Source organism: Lynx canadensis, chromosome F2, assembly GCF_007474595.2.
Source record: "Lynx canadensis isolate LIC74 chromosome F2, mLynCan4.pri.v2, whole genome shotgun sequence".
Lineage (NCBI taxonomy): Eukaryota > Metazoa > Chordata > Mammalia > Carnivora > Felidae > Lynx > Lynx canadensis.
Window position 1 is genome coordinate 3971325 of NC_044320.2, and position 16766 is coordinate 3988090.

General features: G+C 54.8%; 1 protein-coding gene across 1 annotated transcript; it reads left to right on the forward strand.

Moving 5' to 3' along the window:
* Positions 1–3237: 3237 nt before the first annotated feature.
* Positions 3238–16178, forward strand: KCNK9 (potassium two pore domain channel subfamily K member 9). The gene is made up of 2 exons (XM_032591938.1): positions 3238–3850; positions 6456–16178. The coding sequence occupies exon 2, from the start codon at positions 6503–6505 to the stop codon at positions 7295–7297; it is 795 nt and encodes a 264-aa protein (XP_032447829.1). The 5' UTR covers positions 3238–3850; positions 6456–6502; the 3' UTR covers positions 7298–16178.
* Positions 16179–16766: the final 588 nt, after the last annotated feature.

A 16766-nucleotide genomic window follows, 5' to 3' on the forward strand; every position in this document is an offset into this window, starting at 1 on the left:
GCCAGCTGCAGCCGGGAGACGCAGGCGTCTTCTCTGCAAAGCCTCTCCCGGGACAGATCAAGGAGACCCAGGAAGTATATTAAAGAGGCCATGAAATCAGGCTGGATAATGCATTGTCTTGGGCCAAGCTGCCCCCAGCCGTGCTGGGCTCGGCGTTGGCCAGGCCTCCAGGCAGGGCCCCGGGGACAGAAATCGTTTACCCAGCGATGCATCCTTCTAAACTCCAAGTGCCTCCCCCGTGCCACACTCTGGGATCACAGGGGTGAGTCAGGAGTGGGCAGTACTGTCCTCAGAGCTCACAGTCTGGCCAGAGGGTGGTGGAAGGGAGGGAGGCCAGGACCCCCTGCCCGTGGCCTGGGCCACAGCAGCCCAGCTGTGACTCTCTGTGGGTGAGAGGGGAGTACAGTCAGGGTGGCGATGGCCTGGTGTGTGGAGTGGGGGGCGACCTGCCTGCTGCCCCTGGGCCTCGCTTTGCCTCTCCGATCATGGGGAGGGTGACATGGGCCTTTTCCAGGGTCACTGCACGCATGCCTCGTAACGAATAGCCTTGCGGCTCTTACGACCCTCCAGCCCCCTCCAGGCTTAGCAAGTAGGTGCTCTCCTGGGGGTGGGGGGTTCACGTGCTAGAATCTGGGGCAGGACACGGGGCACGGGTCTTCCTTCCCATGCTCCCAAACCTGCTTCACCGCACACACCCACGTTGGCCCTGCCCTGTCCTTAGCGCTCCTGATGGGCTCAGGCCCTGCCACCTGCTGACAGAGAGCTCCTAGGCCCGGGGAGGGACACTGACTGGTGAGAGCGAGGTCCGAACACCACGGAGGTGGGCAGCCCGAGCAGTCTGCAGCCACCTCTCCTCCCGGCAAACTCCTACGTACCCATCAAAACCCTGGAGGCTGCGTAGAGGCAGTGACCGCAGGCCGATGTCCCCGTCTGACTTGGGTCCGTCCTCTGTGCTTCCCCTGCTTCCGGCATGGGCCTCGTGCTAGAACTTTGCACCCGGCGGAGCAGATGATTCTGACCCTGCTCACCTCCCTGGAGTTGGCGGTCAGGTCTGTCTTCCTCTCTGATTCTCCAGCAGCCCACACAGGGCCGGGCCTGGCCCGGGGAGGGCAGTAGCTGCAGTTCAACCCATGCCCTCCCCGCCCACCACTTCCTGGGCCCTAAGCAACGGCCCTGCCTTAGCCAGTGCGCTAAGCTGGGTCTCAGGTGCCGGGGTCCCTCTGACAAGGACTCTGCTGCCTCATGGCACCGAGGTCCCTTGAATTCGATTCCAGTCTGTGTCCTTGTCAGCTCCTGTGCTGGGCCAGGAACCCTTGAGCCTCTACAGCGTGGGGACTGGACTTGACCCGGGGCCACTCAGCTCTTCCCTGGCCAGTCCCAGGCACCCCATGGCACCGCACAAACACCGTAGATGGGGGGGGGGGGTAGAGCCTTGGCAGTGGTCGGGAGGCTAAGGCTACAGCAGGTGCTGGGTGTGAGGCTGCGGCAAGGGCTGGGGAGGTTAGGATGGGTCACCTCCTCAGACGGACTCACGGGTGACTCGTCGGAGCTTCAGCGCCTGGGAACTCGGGGAGCATGGTGTTTGGGGTGCAGCACCGGGGGCAGCTTTTCAGACTGTGCGCTGTCCTTGTGAGCAGGCCCCACACCCAGCAGCCACCCAAGCAGCCTGTCAGGGCCAGCGCTGGGGCCACAGGCAAGTCCGTCCCTGACTCTGCACACATGGAAAAGTCTGCGGGAGGCACGACTGGGTGCGGACGGACAGCATGAGCGGCTGTGCCCCTGTGCACAGGGAGGTTTGCACCCAGTAGTGCGCGCTCCGGCTTGTGAGCTCTGGGTGACTGTCAGCGGTGGTCACCTGCAGGGCTGGGGACTGATGACCCCGCCTCTCCAGGGCGGCTGCAAGCTGGTCTACTGTCCCCTTTTCAGCCTCCTCTTCGACCTCCATCTAGTGAACTGAGTGACCCTGCAGAGGTCACAGGCCCGCAGCCCAGAGGCAGGCACCGGATACCTGGTGTTGGTAGCTCTTCTGGGCCCTGTGCACGCCTCCTGAATGCCGTGTCAATCATTTTTTGACACTGCTTTGCCAGAAGGATGGGTTATTCATACGGTGGGGAGGGGGGGATGGGCAGTGTAGTCCTCGGTGGGATTTCTGACGTTATGTTGCCTCTGCAGGGCCCAGAGGTGGAGGGGGAACTGGCCCGGGTGTGTGGGGAGCCTGGGGACTTAGTGGGAAAGCCTGGGCGGGGATGTGGCTCCTGAGCTGCCAGGACTGATCCTAACCAGGGGTTGGGGGACGGGAAATGATCAAGGAGGACAGGGGCGGCTCAGCCTGGAGGTCCTGGGTGGCCTGGACACCCATGTGCCCTCAACTTCCCAGGACCCATCGTGCCAGGCGTTGGGCAGGGCCCTGGGCCCAGGCTGGCTGGCTAGAGCCCCTTGGGAGATTTTGGGAGAAGTCCCTGTGGATCCCCCGTGACAAGCACAGGTCCTGGTGCGCAGTCACCAGTCTGGACAGAAAACACATGAATCGTTGAATGAATATGGCACCCAACCCAGGGAGGCCGGGGTGCACTCGTTCACGCATGGACGGAAAACCCCGTCTTTCAGGGCCTGAACTGTCACACAGGTTCCGTGAGACCCCAGAGATTTATGCCTCGTTCTCTGGGGAAGGAGCGATGGCCTTCCCAACGTCTGGTGCACATGCTCTCCTTTCCTCTCATACGTGTAACTCAGATCGCGTGGATGCTGTTGAATTTCAAATCCTTGCATGTAATCCCTGCAGCATATACAGGAACAGGGTGTACCCGTCCTGCACATTGAGCGACTCTACACACACATATTGCACATAGAACGTGTCCTTGAATGCGGGTGTGCTAGGAGTATAGCGTATGTGCCTTTTGGGTATTGGTGTAATGCAGGTGGTTATGGGTCCCGTTCCACGTACACGTTCACGCTGGTCACAAAGTTCCCGTCTGTGCTGTGGACGTCCTGTGTGATGTACCCGTAGACGCTGCCCTTATGTGTTCCACAGATAGCTTGTGCGTACTTTACATGCACACGTGGTTATTTGTACCCCTGGTTGTAGTGTTGTGTCACAGCAGAGACAGGAAGCGGGTCCGGTGGAGAATACATGCGGTGTGTCGGTTGGGGCATGTGCAGGAAGCAGCACTCTCAGTTCGAGCAGTCAGTTAATGGGCTGTTTATAGACTCTTCTGGAAAGGGTGAGTCTGGCGGAGGGAAAGCCACCAGGGAGGGCGTGGCTCCCTGGCAGGGTGCGGTCCGCGTTACCGGGACTGTGGAGAGTGGCTCAAGGCTGTGAGGCTGCTGGCAGATGAGGCTCATGACCAAGGTCCTGGTCTTCTGGCCTCCCGGCGACCTAACTGGAGGCCAGACAGCAGGGTGTTGAAGAGGTCCTGCCTGGCTGTCTCCTCCTCGGAAGGTCCTGACCTCTGGGGGCATCCATCTCCCACATTCGGCGACACCTGCACCTGACTGCTGTGTGTCACCACTGTAATGGAGCAGCGGGATACGCCGTGGGGGCGCCAGAATGAGGAAGTGCTTTCATTATGCAGCAGGACAGATGGCCGGAGAACCGAACCACCCTGCCACGGGCTTGGGGCTGCTGTTCCCCAGGGCCACGTGAAGGAAACGGCTTCTGACCATCACTGCTGACAGGTGTGGGTGGGGCCCGGGAACCCCATGAGCAGCTTTTGACCCAGCAGATGCATCATTGGTCTCCTCTAGTAAATAGATTGCATCCAGAGCCATCAGCTAACATCACCACCTTTCTACGTGTCCAACAATCTACTGTTTCCCCACCATCCATCTGGCTTTGGTATCTGCCACGCAGGTGAGCTATATGGAGACATAGTGGGACTCCCACCCCTGCATTTTGTATAAATATAAACCCACTTGTTTACCGAGATGTGCCTCATTCTTTCCTGAAGACCTAAGCCTCCATCTGGTACCCTTTCCCTCTAGGAAGAAGAGCTTCCTTTAGTAATTGTGCCGTGCAGATCTACTGGGAACAAGTTTTCTTTCATGTTAAAACGTGCTTTGACTTCATTGCTTAGAATTATTTTTGTTATTTGATTTTTGAGAGCGAGTAAGCAGGGGAGGGGCAGAGGGAGAGGGGGACAGAGGATGTGAAACGGGCTCCGTGCTGACTGTGGAAAGCCCGGTGTGGGGCTCGAACTCATGAACCGTGAGATGATGAGCTGAGCCGAAGTCGGACGCTTGACTGATGGAGCCACCCTGGTGTCCCTTGACGTCACTCTTAAATGCTGTTTTCTGTGGATGCACAGTTCCAAGTTACCAGTCTTTTTTTGTTTGTTTCAAGCTCCTTAAAGATGTTCTTCCACAGTTTCCTGGCTCCTATCGCTTATGATTAGAAGGAGGAGTATTGAGATGGTTTTCTGTGGGATGTCTTGTTTCTTTCTGATTGCCTTCAAGACTTCTCGCTCTGGTTTTTAGCAGTTTGGCTCTGATGGCTGGTTTTCTTTGTAGTTCTCCCGCTTGGAGTTCACTGGGCTTCTTGAATCTGTAAATCTGTGTCTTTCACCAAATTTGGTCCATTTTGGGAATTCACTTTTTTTTTTTTTTTTTTGGTCTTGCTGGGATGCCTTTTGATATTTTCCTAAAGGTCTCTGAGGCTTTCAAAATTTATTTTTAATCTGCTTTTGCTCTGTTCTTCAGGTTGGATTTCTGTTACTATCTTGGTTGCTCTCCCCCTCGGCTTTCTCTTTCCCATTTTAGCCTTTCTGGCGTGACTCCAACTTTGTCCTGTCGTTTTCCCTCTTGTGCAAGGACGATGGGGTTTCTGAGGGGTTGGAGCTCCGTGCTGGCCCAGTGGGATTGAGGGCCAGAGAGGATGAAGAGAAGGCGCCCTGGAGGCAAGCATAGGAGGTCACTGCTCTAGCAAGATTAGGGCCCTTGGGGCAGGTAGGGCATGCACAGATTCACGCCAGGGGAGAGACAGACAAGCTGACCCTAAGTGATGTGGCCCTGGTAGAGAGCTGGGGGCTTGAGTAGTCAGACTGTTTCCTAGAGGGGAGAAGGGGCAGGTGGAGGTCTGGGGGCCTGGGTGGTCCCTACGGAGGTGCCAGGCCCTGACTAGGTGCTGACTCAGCAGATCTGCACAACCCAGCCCCAGTGGGGACTGGGACTTACATGGGATGATAGTAACACGAAGAAACCAGGGTTGGGAAGGGTTGCTGCCCAAGATAGTGCACATGATTAAAGAGCTATGGGCCCATAATGGCTCGGGGTAGCATCAGGGAAGCCTTTCTTGATGGGGCAGGATTTGACATGTCGGAAGGTCTCAGTCTAAATACCGCCCCAGGATTCAGGGTTTGGTTTTTTTTTTTTTTTTCCTGGACAGTATTAGTTCCAGAATTTGAATTAGAGCCTACCGAGTCTCATGTTCTTTCTGCCATATTGTGCGGACCCTATCCTGGCTCTCACATGATCACTAACTAGCTGAATGACCCTGGCAGGTGCCTTCACCCTTCAAGCACTGCCATCGTCATTCAGAATGTGAGGAAAATACAGCTCAACTCTGTAAAGTTGACACGGGATGGATGAAGTTGCATGAAGAGTTTGAGAAGCACTTACACATGGGAGGTCTGGAAGGATTCTTTGGTCCCCTCGTTCCTGAGAAGCCCCCATTCACACAGTGGCACAATGTTATTCCTTCATTTGTTCAATATTCTACCTGCTACCTATCACCTTGGGTGGGGGTGGGGTGCGGGGATCCAACCGTGAACAAAGCGGATACGAGTCTTTGCTGTCATGGTGTGTATATTCTACTCTGCAATGTCTCCTCTTGTCAACATCTCTGCCTTATTCTTGGTGCCTGAAAACTCTGGGCTCAAATCCCAGCTCTGAAGAAATCAAGTTATCCTGCTATTAAGTAACTGACTCAGTTTTCCCGCCCTTGGTGTTGGACTCGTTGTGCCGGGTTTGGAAGGTTGTTAGGAGGTCAGAACGAGGCACCGTAGGACCAGGACTCAGCAGAGAGGCAGCAAAACTGGTTGTTACATGGTGGGCATATGTAATATTCTCCCTTGGGCTCACTCCTTCTGCAGTCTTCTCGTTAGTGAGCGTGCGGCTTTTCCTTTTCAAGCTTTGCTTTGCTCTAAGAGGAGCAGGGAAAGGCCCTCTGCACCCCTCTGAACGGCCCCAGATGAACCACCCCCAAGTCCCCCCCCACCCCTGAATTGCAAAGGACCCTTGACCGATTCTTCCTTGTTCCTCTCCCCCCCTCTCCCGGCTTCCACCGTCTTCCCAGCCCCAGCCTCCAGCGACCTCTCTTCCCCGGCTCGCCCTTGTCCTCCTCTCTCCCTCCCTGTCTGTCCCAGCCCCACCCCAACGGAGATGCCCAAGTGCGACCCCACCCCAGAGCTCACGGGGCCCCTCCTCACTCCTTCTCCCTGTTTTCTCACCCCTCCCCTCAGGTTATGGGCACGCGGCCCCGGGCACCGACGCGGGCAAGGCCTTCTGCATGTTCTACGCGGTGCTGGGCATCCCGCTGACACTGGTCATGTTCCAGAGCCTGGGCGAACGGATGAACACCTTTGTGCGCTACCTGCTGAAGCGCATCAAGAGGTGCTGTGGGATGCGCAACACGGAGGTGTCCATGGAGAACATGGTGACCGTGGGCTTCTTCTCCTGCATGGGGACGCTGTGCATCGGCGCGGCCGCGTTCTCCCAGTGCGAGGAGTGGAGTTTTTTCCACGCCTATTACTACTGTTTCATCACGTTGACTACCATCGGGTTCGGGGACTACGTGGCCCTGCAGACCAAGGGCGCCCTGCAGAAGAAGCCGCTCTACGTGGCCTTCAGCTTCATGTACATCCTGGTGGGGCTGACGGTCATCGGCGCCTTCCTCAACCTGGTGGTCCTCAGGTTCTTGACCATGAACAGCGAGGACGAGCGACGGGACGCCGAGGAGAGGGCGTCCCTGGCCGGGAACCGCAACAGCATGGTCATCCACATCCCCGAGGAGGCGCGGCAGGGCCGGCCCCGCTACAAGGCGGACGCGCCGGACCTGCAGTACGTGTGCTCCTGCACCTGCTACCGCCCGCAGGAGTACGGGGGCCGCCCGGCCGCCCAGCAGAACTCCTTCAGCGCCAAGCTCGCCCCCCAGTACTTCCACTCCATCTCGTACAAGATCGAGGAGATCTCACCAAGCACGTTGAAAAACAGCCTCTTCCCCTCCCCCATCAGCTCCACCTCCCCCGGGTTACACAGCTTTACCGACAACCACAGGCTGATGCGACGGCGGAAGTCCGTTTAGGGTGCGGGGCGTGCCGGGCAGGCGGGAAAAGTCGCTTGTCCTCCTTGACGTCAAGTGCCACCGGCCCACCTCGTCTTTTCGTTCTCATTTATTCGTTCCGAGCATCCTTGGTTGTGATGGTCATTGTCACGATTACCTTCCCTCCTTCCTTTTCCCTCCCCCCCCCCCCAGGTTTCACGTCCTCCCCCACCGCCCCCGGTGAGACAGAGCAGGCCCAAGGGGAGAGAAAGGCCCGACTCCCTCTGAGACTCGCGTCTGAGCATGAAGCATGGATTCCTTCCTCCCTTCCTTCCTTCCCAGCGAAGAATGCCTTACACCCCTCCCCAGCCTGCCCCACCTCTGGGGTGGCTCTCCCAGGACAGGTGTGAGACCAAGACCACCAGGCAGAGCTGAGAGAATATACCCGACCCAAAGTTGCCCCCCAGGCCGCCAGCCGGCCAGGGACCACCGACGTGGTGTCTGCCCTAACTTCCTCCCTCTCGTCCTCCCGAGCACTGGGTGGGTGTGCGTGCGCGGATGGTGTGTGAGTGAGTGCACATGCCCGTGTACGTGTGTGTGTGTGTGTGTGTGTGTATCGTGTGACAAAGCGGAAAGTGGCAGGTATTAATTTTTCTTTTCCACGACACAGTTCTGTTAAGAACCTGCTTTCAGCTGCTTCCAAACAAAAACGGGAAAACAAACCCCACGAGGCTTTTGATTTACCATTCTGCCAAATCAAGCATGCTCCATAAGCAGGCTCTATCCCAGATGTGTCATGACCATATTCTTTAGACGCTACGTTCTAAATTATATTAACTTCTTTTTCGGGGTGGGTGGGAAAGAAGATACGGATCTTAGCTTGCCAGTTCAAAAATTTTTTAAAAGCATGCACTTTGTTAAAACTGGTATGCATTATCAACGCAAGAAAACAGAACTAGCAGCGGAATTAATCAAAAGCCAAGAATAATACAAATTAAAGACATTTTTAATTTTATCATCTCCAGTTCCAACAATTTACCGCACAACTGGAAGCGTCAGGGGAAACTGGAAAATTGTTGGAACCTCAGAGTATCTATTTTGTTATTTCCCTCTTGCTTACATGGTGGTGATGGTGGTTTATGCAGCATCGATCTGCATAAGTAAGAATCACAGTGTGGGATGCTTGGATGAGAATGGGTATTCGTGGATGTGGTTTCTTTTCCTAATAAAAAAATGACAGGGCATTCCTTGTTTAAAATATATATATATATATGTATGTATGTATGTAGTTCAAGAAAGACGGTCTCTAGTTGCATTTGATTTGTAAATAAGGGCAAGTCTGTGTTGGTCTCAGGAAGCGTTTGGAGGTAAGGGTGGTGTCTTGGCCTGTTGGGAACTTGTCGATCACCGGGGATGGTTTTCCTGAGGAGTGGAGAAATTCCTCCCCACCCTCCCTTTAGATGGCTCAGTGGGAAGGCCTGTTAGTCTCCTGGGGGCAGCTAGGTCATTGAATATGGCATGTTGCAGGCCTTTTCAATGGCAGGAGTAAAGGAAAGTCTGGTGCCTTTCATTTGCCTGGTCACCACCCCTGTCATTTGTAAAACTCACCTATCCTCCCATGGCTTCTACATAAACTCAAAGGTCACGGCTCTTGGATAGAAAAGGGCTTTAACTGCTTTGCCCAGAAGCAGCAGTGGGAGCCCCCGTGGGATCTCCCAGAAGGGAGGATCTCCCTAGAAAGAGTGGACCTTCAAGCTTCCTGAAAGGAGAGGGCACTAAATGCCACCAGTCCCAAGCACCTGGGCCACTGGACTGAAATGCAGCAGTCCAGGCTCCTCCAAAGAGGTAGATACTGCAGTGCTTACGTCACACGTTGAAAATGGCGCCTGCATCAAGACACAGAGCCTGAGGAAGGGGTCTGGGAACCACAGCTTCTCGGGGCCAGAATAGACCGTTCTCAACCTTCAAGGTTGTCTCAATGCACTCATTTTGAATAGATACATATTTTAGGGATAAAAATTTGTCCAGAAAATAGAAGCAGTTAATTTTTTTTCCCATTGGAAGAAATTTTTGGTGATAGAGGGTCACGGGTATGAAAATACTAGCCCATCCTTGCAGAGTGCTTCATGTATTGGAGGAGTCCGCTTAGAAGAAGTGTGAGGTTTCTCATCAAAACCTTTGTAAGGTGTGTCCTCAGATGTCTTTGATCTAGAGAGGAGACTGAGGTACTGAGAGGGTGAGGGGTTTGCTCAATGTCCCAGAGCTGGTCCTGGTCCAGGAAGCGGACCCCACCACACCACGGTGTCCTCGTTAGGCCCTCTACTGAGGGCACCTGCCTCTCTGTCCACAGGTAGGTGCACCAGGACCCTGGAGTCAGGGGAGCATGGGCTCAACTCTTCATTCAGAGCTGGTTTCCTGACTCAAATATCCATTTAAAGTGGCCTTCTACTTAAATGCCTCCGGTGACAGAGAGCTCCCCCTTTTTTGGGGAGATTGGGAAAACATTCCGTATTCTATATTTCCACAGAGTTGACTGTTCTGTATAGGATTAAGGATCACAGGATGGAGTTTTTGCGGTTCAGTGATGACCACCAACTTAAATATTGGAAGCAGCATGGAACCTGTCCTGCCACATCCCTCTTATTTCTCTGTCCTTGGCGACCGTTCAGCCCTCTGAAGGACAATCAGTGAGTCTTCTCTTCCAAAGTTAAACATCCTTTTTCATGCTTGGTATATTGAGGGGACAGAGGGGAACCTAGCTTTGCTGCTTTTGTGACGGCCATCTCTTTCTTAGGTGATGGCCCAGCGGTTCGCTACCGTGGTCTCTGGCCAGGGAGTTCTCCATGTGCACCAATGAGGTGCTCTCTTGGGGACAGTGAGTCAAGGGCCTCCAGGGTCCTTCTCTTCCAATAAAATGGGTCTAAGGAATCTCCATCTCGGGCTTGGACACCTGAGACCTGCTCAGTCAGCACAAGAATCCTCAAAAAGCCAAGAGGAAGCTTAGTCTGAGTCACCTCACCGAGATCCCTCATTTTTCGGGGGGTGGGGGAGGAGTTGAGGTGCAGAAAGAGCGAGCTGGCATCTCAGGTCAGCCAGCCAGGCCCTTGGTCTTCTTGTGGGTTTCTCCTGCTTTCTTTCTGGCTCTTCGGTCACTGCTGTTGCTTATACCCCCAAGGTCCCTCAGCACCTCAAGGAGTCTCTGTTCCTCCCTCTCATGCCTGGCGACTTCTTTCCGGAGCCAGGCTTCTCACACCCTTCCAGGTAGCAGTGCCCACTCGGCGAAGGGGAGAAGTCACAGGAATTTGGAGGCAGGCTTCAGCTTCAGTTAGGACGAGCTGAGAAGAGCTGCATTCCACCTGAATCACAGGGGGACTGGCTGGCCACCCAGTTCTAGATGCAGGGTCTAAAAGTCAACATGCCTTGTAGATCCTTCAAGAGCTTTTGGACTCTTGCTCGAACGTTTTCCGCCTAGGAGATCTTAATCCATCCGCTCCACCAAAGACAGGAGGGTGGGCAGTGGCCCTGATGGTCCCAAACAGGTCTGGGTGCTTTCTAGAGACCTTCCCTGTTTCCCTCTTCACCACACCCTTGCTGGGTGGAAGGTGCTATCACACCACGGGACTGTTAGACTCTCATTTACCTCAGAGTGAACCCACTGTCTGGGTTTTTGAGATGCCTGCTTAGCCCCGGAGCTGGGATCGGGTCTCTTCCCACCCACACCCCTTTGTCTTGAAACCCAGGCGGCAGACCCTTCAGCGCAGTCAGCTGCCCGGTGCTCCCTGCAGCATCTGTTGTGCTCCTGCCGTGCATCACTGATGGGGAAGAGCTGCCTGCACTGGGCATGATCACAGCAGGTCATTTGCAGCCCAAAGATCCCCACTGGGAGAGGAAGTGGATGGACCCAGGCTGTTGGCCAGGAGGCCCGCCTTTGCAGGTGCTGAAACCCCATCTGTAAAAAGGGGAGGGTGACTGCAGAACCTTGGCTGTTTCTTCTCTGCTCAAGGGGCCTTGAGTGGGGAACCGTCTGGAACAGTAACTCAGAAACCCACCAATAAGTCTAGGAGGTCGTTTTTCTCTGCCTCACCTAGATCTGAAAGCCTTGTGGATCCTGATTCCTAGCAACGATCACTAGCAGCTGGAAGGAACGGGTTAGAGGCGTTCACTGTGTGTGCACATTGACTTGGAGAGGGAGGTAAGAGCACAGATGATCAGAGGAGGAAAGCCACCCACCACTGAGGTCTATGGCCCTATTTCTTTACGCAGTCTTTTTAAATAATTGGCCCTAATTAAGATACCAGTTACGGGCATCCACAGAGGCGTGAGGTCTGAGGTCTGTGTTGGAATGCATCCATTCTACTAGTGTGACGGGTACCACCTTCTGAAGTGCTCCAAGAGGGGTGTCAGACTGGGCGCGTGTCACGTGCAGGCCTGCTGCTGGGGCTCTGATGTGGGTTTCCTCCGGTAATGGCTTGTGTGGGGCTCTGGACGCCTCCCAGTAGAGGAAGGGTTGGCAGGGCAGGGACCTGGTACATACCTGCTGCTTCGCTGGGCCCCCAGAAGTCATAGGACCTTCCCAGACCTCTTACTGTCCCATAACACGACGGGACAGCTTGGGTGGGATTGATGAGCACTTAGCACAAAATGAATTTGACCCATGAAGACGTGTGCCCTGGGTGCCCCCATCAATGTGCATATTTGAAGGTCAGGACACCAGAAAGAATACCAGCAACGGTTTGGTTTGGCCGGGTGCTGGGGAGACAGAGAGGGACATGTGATGACACCGAGAACAGAGGTCATCACGTGAACCAGGACCCGTACGTTCTGCGTTCCCCAGAGCCCTGGGCAGAAATCCATCTTGACCGCACACCTTGGTAGGCGCTGCTGTTGGGGGGTGGGGTGGGGTGGGGTGGGGGGAGATCTTGTTTGCATTATTCTCCCCACCGACTGTTTTGAGAGTTCCAGATTAAAGTTGAGAGAACAGCATGATGAATTGCCGTATACCTATCACCCAGACTCCCCGATGTTTGGTACTTTGTGACATTTGCTTACCTCTCCCACCCTTCCCATGCCCTCATGCCCATGCTGAGGTATGTGGAGAATGAAGTGGGGTCTGGAACATTTAGGTAGATCAGTCAAAGAAAAAATTGCTGATCTCCTGGGAACGAGAGCATTGTCCTAGAGAACAGTGCCCTTAACACCTTAGGAAAGTTAGCATTCGTACGATAATAATATCTCAAATCCAGCATCCACATTTCCCCAATTGTCCCAGAAATGTCCTCCGGAGCTTTCTTGTGAATCGGACAGACAGCCCAAGGTCACGTTCCACGTTGCCTGTCTGGTTGGCCCAGATTTGCCCAATCTAGGACATTCTTTCTCACCATTTTTTTCTTTTGGGAGATTGCCATTTTGAAGAGTCCAGGCCAGTTGTCTTGGGGAACGGACCCATGATCTGCTTCCGTCTGCTGGTTTGCTCAGGTTAGGGAATTTTAGGCAAGAAAACACTGGAGATGTGTAGCCACGATTAATGCATTTGAGGGGTTTGGCGCTCTTGAGACCTCTGTGATTACCCCTCTCATTGTAGAAAGAGAAGTCACATTAAACGTGGTTCTCTTGTGTTGGTGAGACTAGTGGAAGCTTCTGGAGGTGTCCATGAGTCCCTGGATACCGAAGCCCAACACCGCCCTGCTATTTCTGACTTCTGACACGGAGCTCTTTGCTGTGCTGTGGAAACACCAGCCATCTTTTCCCTAGACATCTGTAGGGGTGATCCAGCTATAAATACACACGAAGCACAGAGATCTGCTTTTATCGATTTCAAAGCTGGCTGGCAGGTAGAACCCAGTAGGATTGTTGTAAGGATCCTGTAAGCTAGTTAGGGTGCTCTGGCACCTGATAGCTGCTCAACGAGTATTAATGATCGCTGAGCCTTTCCTATCATTAATAATCATAGAACTGTAATTGGTTTCATGGCAGTGCTCTTGGCTATTAAAGACTGTGATTCTGACCTCTGTCTTTGAGATCTTTACCCCAGCAGGTTCTATAGCACGGATTTTTCAGTTCTGATACCATCAAGCAGCCTACCTGCCGTGGCTAAGTGACCTTTCATTTTGATCAAGAAAATCAAGAAAACATGCCCAGGCAGATTCCCACCTCTGAGCCTTTGCCCCTGCTATTCCTGCTACCTGGAAGGTCTCCCTGCTGCTTTCCAGCATGCAGGTGGAGAAGGGGGCTTCTCCCTCATCCTTCGAAAGCCGCTCTTGACCCTTTGTCCCTTGATGGACTCAGGGATGCCTTCCTCCAGGCTCCCTAGTTCTTTCTGTCACAGAAGAACATTGTGGGGGGCAAACGGCGATGGCCCTGGCCTTAAGCGCTGTAAGTGCTGGGAGGACCCAGAGAGGTGAACCGTGACAGTCCCATTTCTAGCTTCTTGCCTACGTGGCCACTCATCCCCGCTATCAAGACATGTCTGACCTTCAATGCAGGTAGTTGCTCCCTCCCTGAAAATCGGTGCACACCTGTGTGTTAGAAATCCATCACCCGCCATTGGTTACTCTGTGTCATTTGCCTGCCAACATTGAGTGTGCCACAAGCTGCCCACGGCTGGGCACTTCCCATAAAGTGGGTGATTGGTACGTCCTCAGTCTCCAGAAGCACGCTTGTGACATTTCACCCTGCAGTGGGGGGAGGGGGCCCTGTGGTGGCCCCGTCTGTCACCAGGAGCCAGGGCAGTGCTGTGTTCTCACGGAAGTCCCGCCAGTAGAGGCTGAGTAGTGTGGGACCATGCGCAGTGAGTGACCGGAACCTCTGGGGCCTCAGCTCTGCACCTGCCCAGCATGGCTCTGGGGCCCTGGGACACAGGCACACCCTTCCTGCCTCTGTGGGGCAGCGTGTGGGGAGGAAGCCGCTTAGTCTGGTGGCACCTTGCACACCCAAGACTGGCCTCTGACATTCACAGGTGGGGGGTGGTTTTGCCTCTCTGGGCCTCCGTTTCCCTAGCTTTAAGTTGGAGGTTAGAAATAAACCCTGCTGTGCAGAGTGGCTACGGGAACCACAGGGGATGACACTGGGTACCCGGTCCATGCCAGGTGCCCCACTGGTGCCCTCACCATCTGCTGCTCTCAGAGCGGCCAGCCTCAAGGCTCCCGTGGGTTAACTCCCAGGCATTGGACTTGAAATCATACCGTGGAGAGGAAGTGATGGAGTCTGGTCGAGGAACTCAGGTAGGGCTTTGTGGAGGAAGTAGCTTTTAGAACTCTCTGGGCAAGCCTTGAAGGAGCAGGTGGGTGCTGTTTTCAGCAGAGGCATGGCACGGGAGTGCAGATTTCAGCCAGCGAGCAGTGGAATCGTGCCCCAGAGCCACACCCGACAGACAGGAGGCAGCGCGACTGTCCAGGCCCTTCACAAGCTGCTCACATCCTCAGTCGTTCGGGCCAGTCTTGTGCTCAAGAACATTCCCTGGCTCCCCAGTGCCCACACAGTAAGTTTATTTCAAGGCCCTTCCCGCTCACACCCTAGCCCGAGTCTCAGGCTTCTGTGGAGGACCTGTCCATCCGAATGTCCCTACTGGGATCTCCTCTCGTGACAGAACTCCACAGGCAGATCCTGGAGTCTCACCAAACTTGAAGCCTTTGGAGTCTTATCGTTGAGGTGGAGTTAATGGTTGTGTGTGTGTGTGTGGGGGGGGGGGCAGGGAGTGTTTAAGTCTTCTGGACATTGGCTCTAATTTGCAGAGGGGAACATTTTTGGATAAGGGCTGCTTGGTCTGTCACTCGGGCATCCGTGGGACTTGTCCTGGCAAAGTCTGACAGCTACGAAAGATTAGCATGGAGCTGATGAAAGGAAAAGGGAAAGGTCACGCTCACTTGGCGTGAAGAATTTGCCACTCCCTGATCAACACATTCTGTGATTGCCTGTGACTAGGGCCTCGGGCCCTGGGCTAAGGCTCATGGGAGTTGCAGATGCTGGTCTGGGCCCCTGCCCTTATTCCAGGTTTCTCCCCTCGAGTTAGGGTCTCTTATGGCTGTGGTGCTGAGGGCAGGGCCCTTTGAAGAGCCAGGGCCGTCTGCCGTCGTGGTGAGCGCTGGCGGGCACGTGCCATGATGTCCGGTCAAGGTCAAGGAGTGGCATCCTGGTATGGAGCTCCCCACCCACCCCCGTAGGCAATGCGTTGTGGACTTTGATTTTGAGGCGAGGCCTCTGAGTGGTGGAGGCTGAGGGGAGGCATTGGCTGAGTGGAAAGTAGTCTAGCCTAGGAAACGTGACCCAGGGTTCAAACCTTGCCTTTGTGATTTGCTGTGTGACCCAGAGCAAGTCATTTCACTTCTCTGGGCCCGAGTTTCTTCCTTTCTAGACTGAGGGGTTTGGCCAAGGTCCCAAATTCCCACCCTGCCCCACCCCTCCCCCAAACCTTGTCTGCCTCGTTCTCTCTGCCCCCAGCTCCAGCCTGGGGAGGACCAGCTGGGCTGACGTCAACTGGCATCTGGAAGTATCTACCCAGACACCTTCTGCTGAAGGTAACTCTCCCAGTTAGACCTGTTTAATGGCATATGGATCCTTAATTAACCGATAGCTTCTTGTGGTGCATCTTTGCTTAGTTTCCTGGGTCTACGTAAGGCACCCTGACTGCACAAGGTGCCTGTTCTAAAGAGAGAGCACCTGTGCCCGGGGGAACCCTGGGACGCCGTGTCTGCAGCCCTCCCCCTCGCTGGTAGGAGGATGGGTCTGCCTCCCCAGGATCTGCCTTCCCATTAGTCCGGAAACCCCAGTTCTCCCTTCCATCTACCTCCGTTCTTCCCTGCTGTGTTCTCAGCTCGTCCTGACTTCAGGGCTCTTTGCTTCCTGGGAGGATATGTCGCCCCCCTACAGAAGCCACTGGCTCAGCACGGGGCCTCCTGCAGGGCCCCATCTGACTCAGGTCAGCTGTCTTTGCTCTGCTGGGGCTGAGCCACGACAGCTCTTGGGCCTGCACGCAGTGTGGCACTATGTAGACAGCCCCTTTACTGCTCCTCCAGTCTCGTGCTGGGTGGGGCGGCTGGGCTCAGAAGTAGCATCACTGGGAGGGAGCCCTGAATGCACACTTTCTGGCCCTTCCTCCCCAGGCTCTGTGCTCAGGCTCACAGGGAGAGGTGGGTCTTCTTGCTTACCAGAAGGGACACGGGGACTGCCTGAGGGGGGAGGCAGAAGGGGGTCACTTCTAGGTGAACGGGGAGGCTTCCAGATGGGCGGGCATTGGACAGGACAAAGTTCTGGGCCTTCAGGAAGAGCATTTGCTGAATGTGCTGGTTCCTTCACATGGTTCAAATGCCCAGCTCTGTGCAAATCACCAGGGCCCAAAGCCCGAGAGGAGAGCCATGCTCAGAGCAAGGCTTTGTCATTAATCATGCCAAGCTTCGTCCTCAGGTGTCTTGGCTGAGTAGCAGTGGCCCCAGAGGGCAGACCCCAGCCCAGAGGGCAGTTCCCTGCTACTGGGAGGGTGGGCTGGTGGACCCAGGCAGGAGGCAGGGGAGTCAGA

Coding starts and splice junctions, on each gene's coding strand:
- KCNK9 (XM_032591938.1), top strand. CDS start 6,503: ATGTTCTACGCGGTGCTGGGCATCCCGCTGACACTGGTCATGTTCCAG.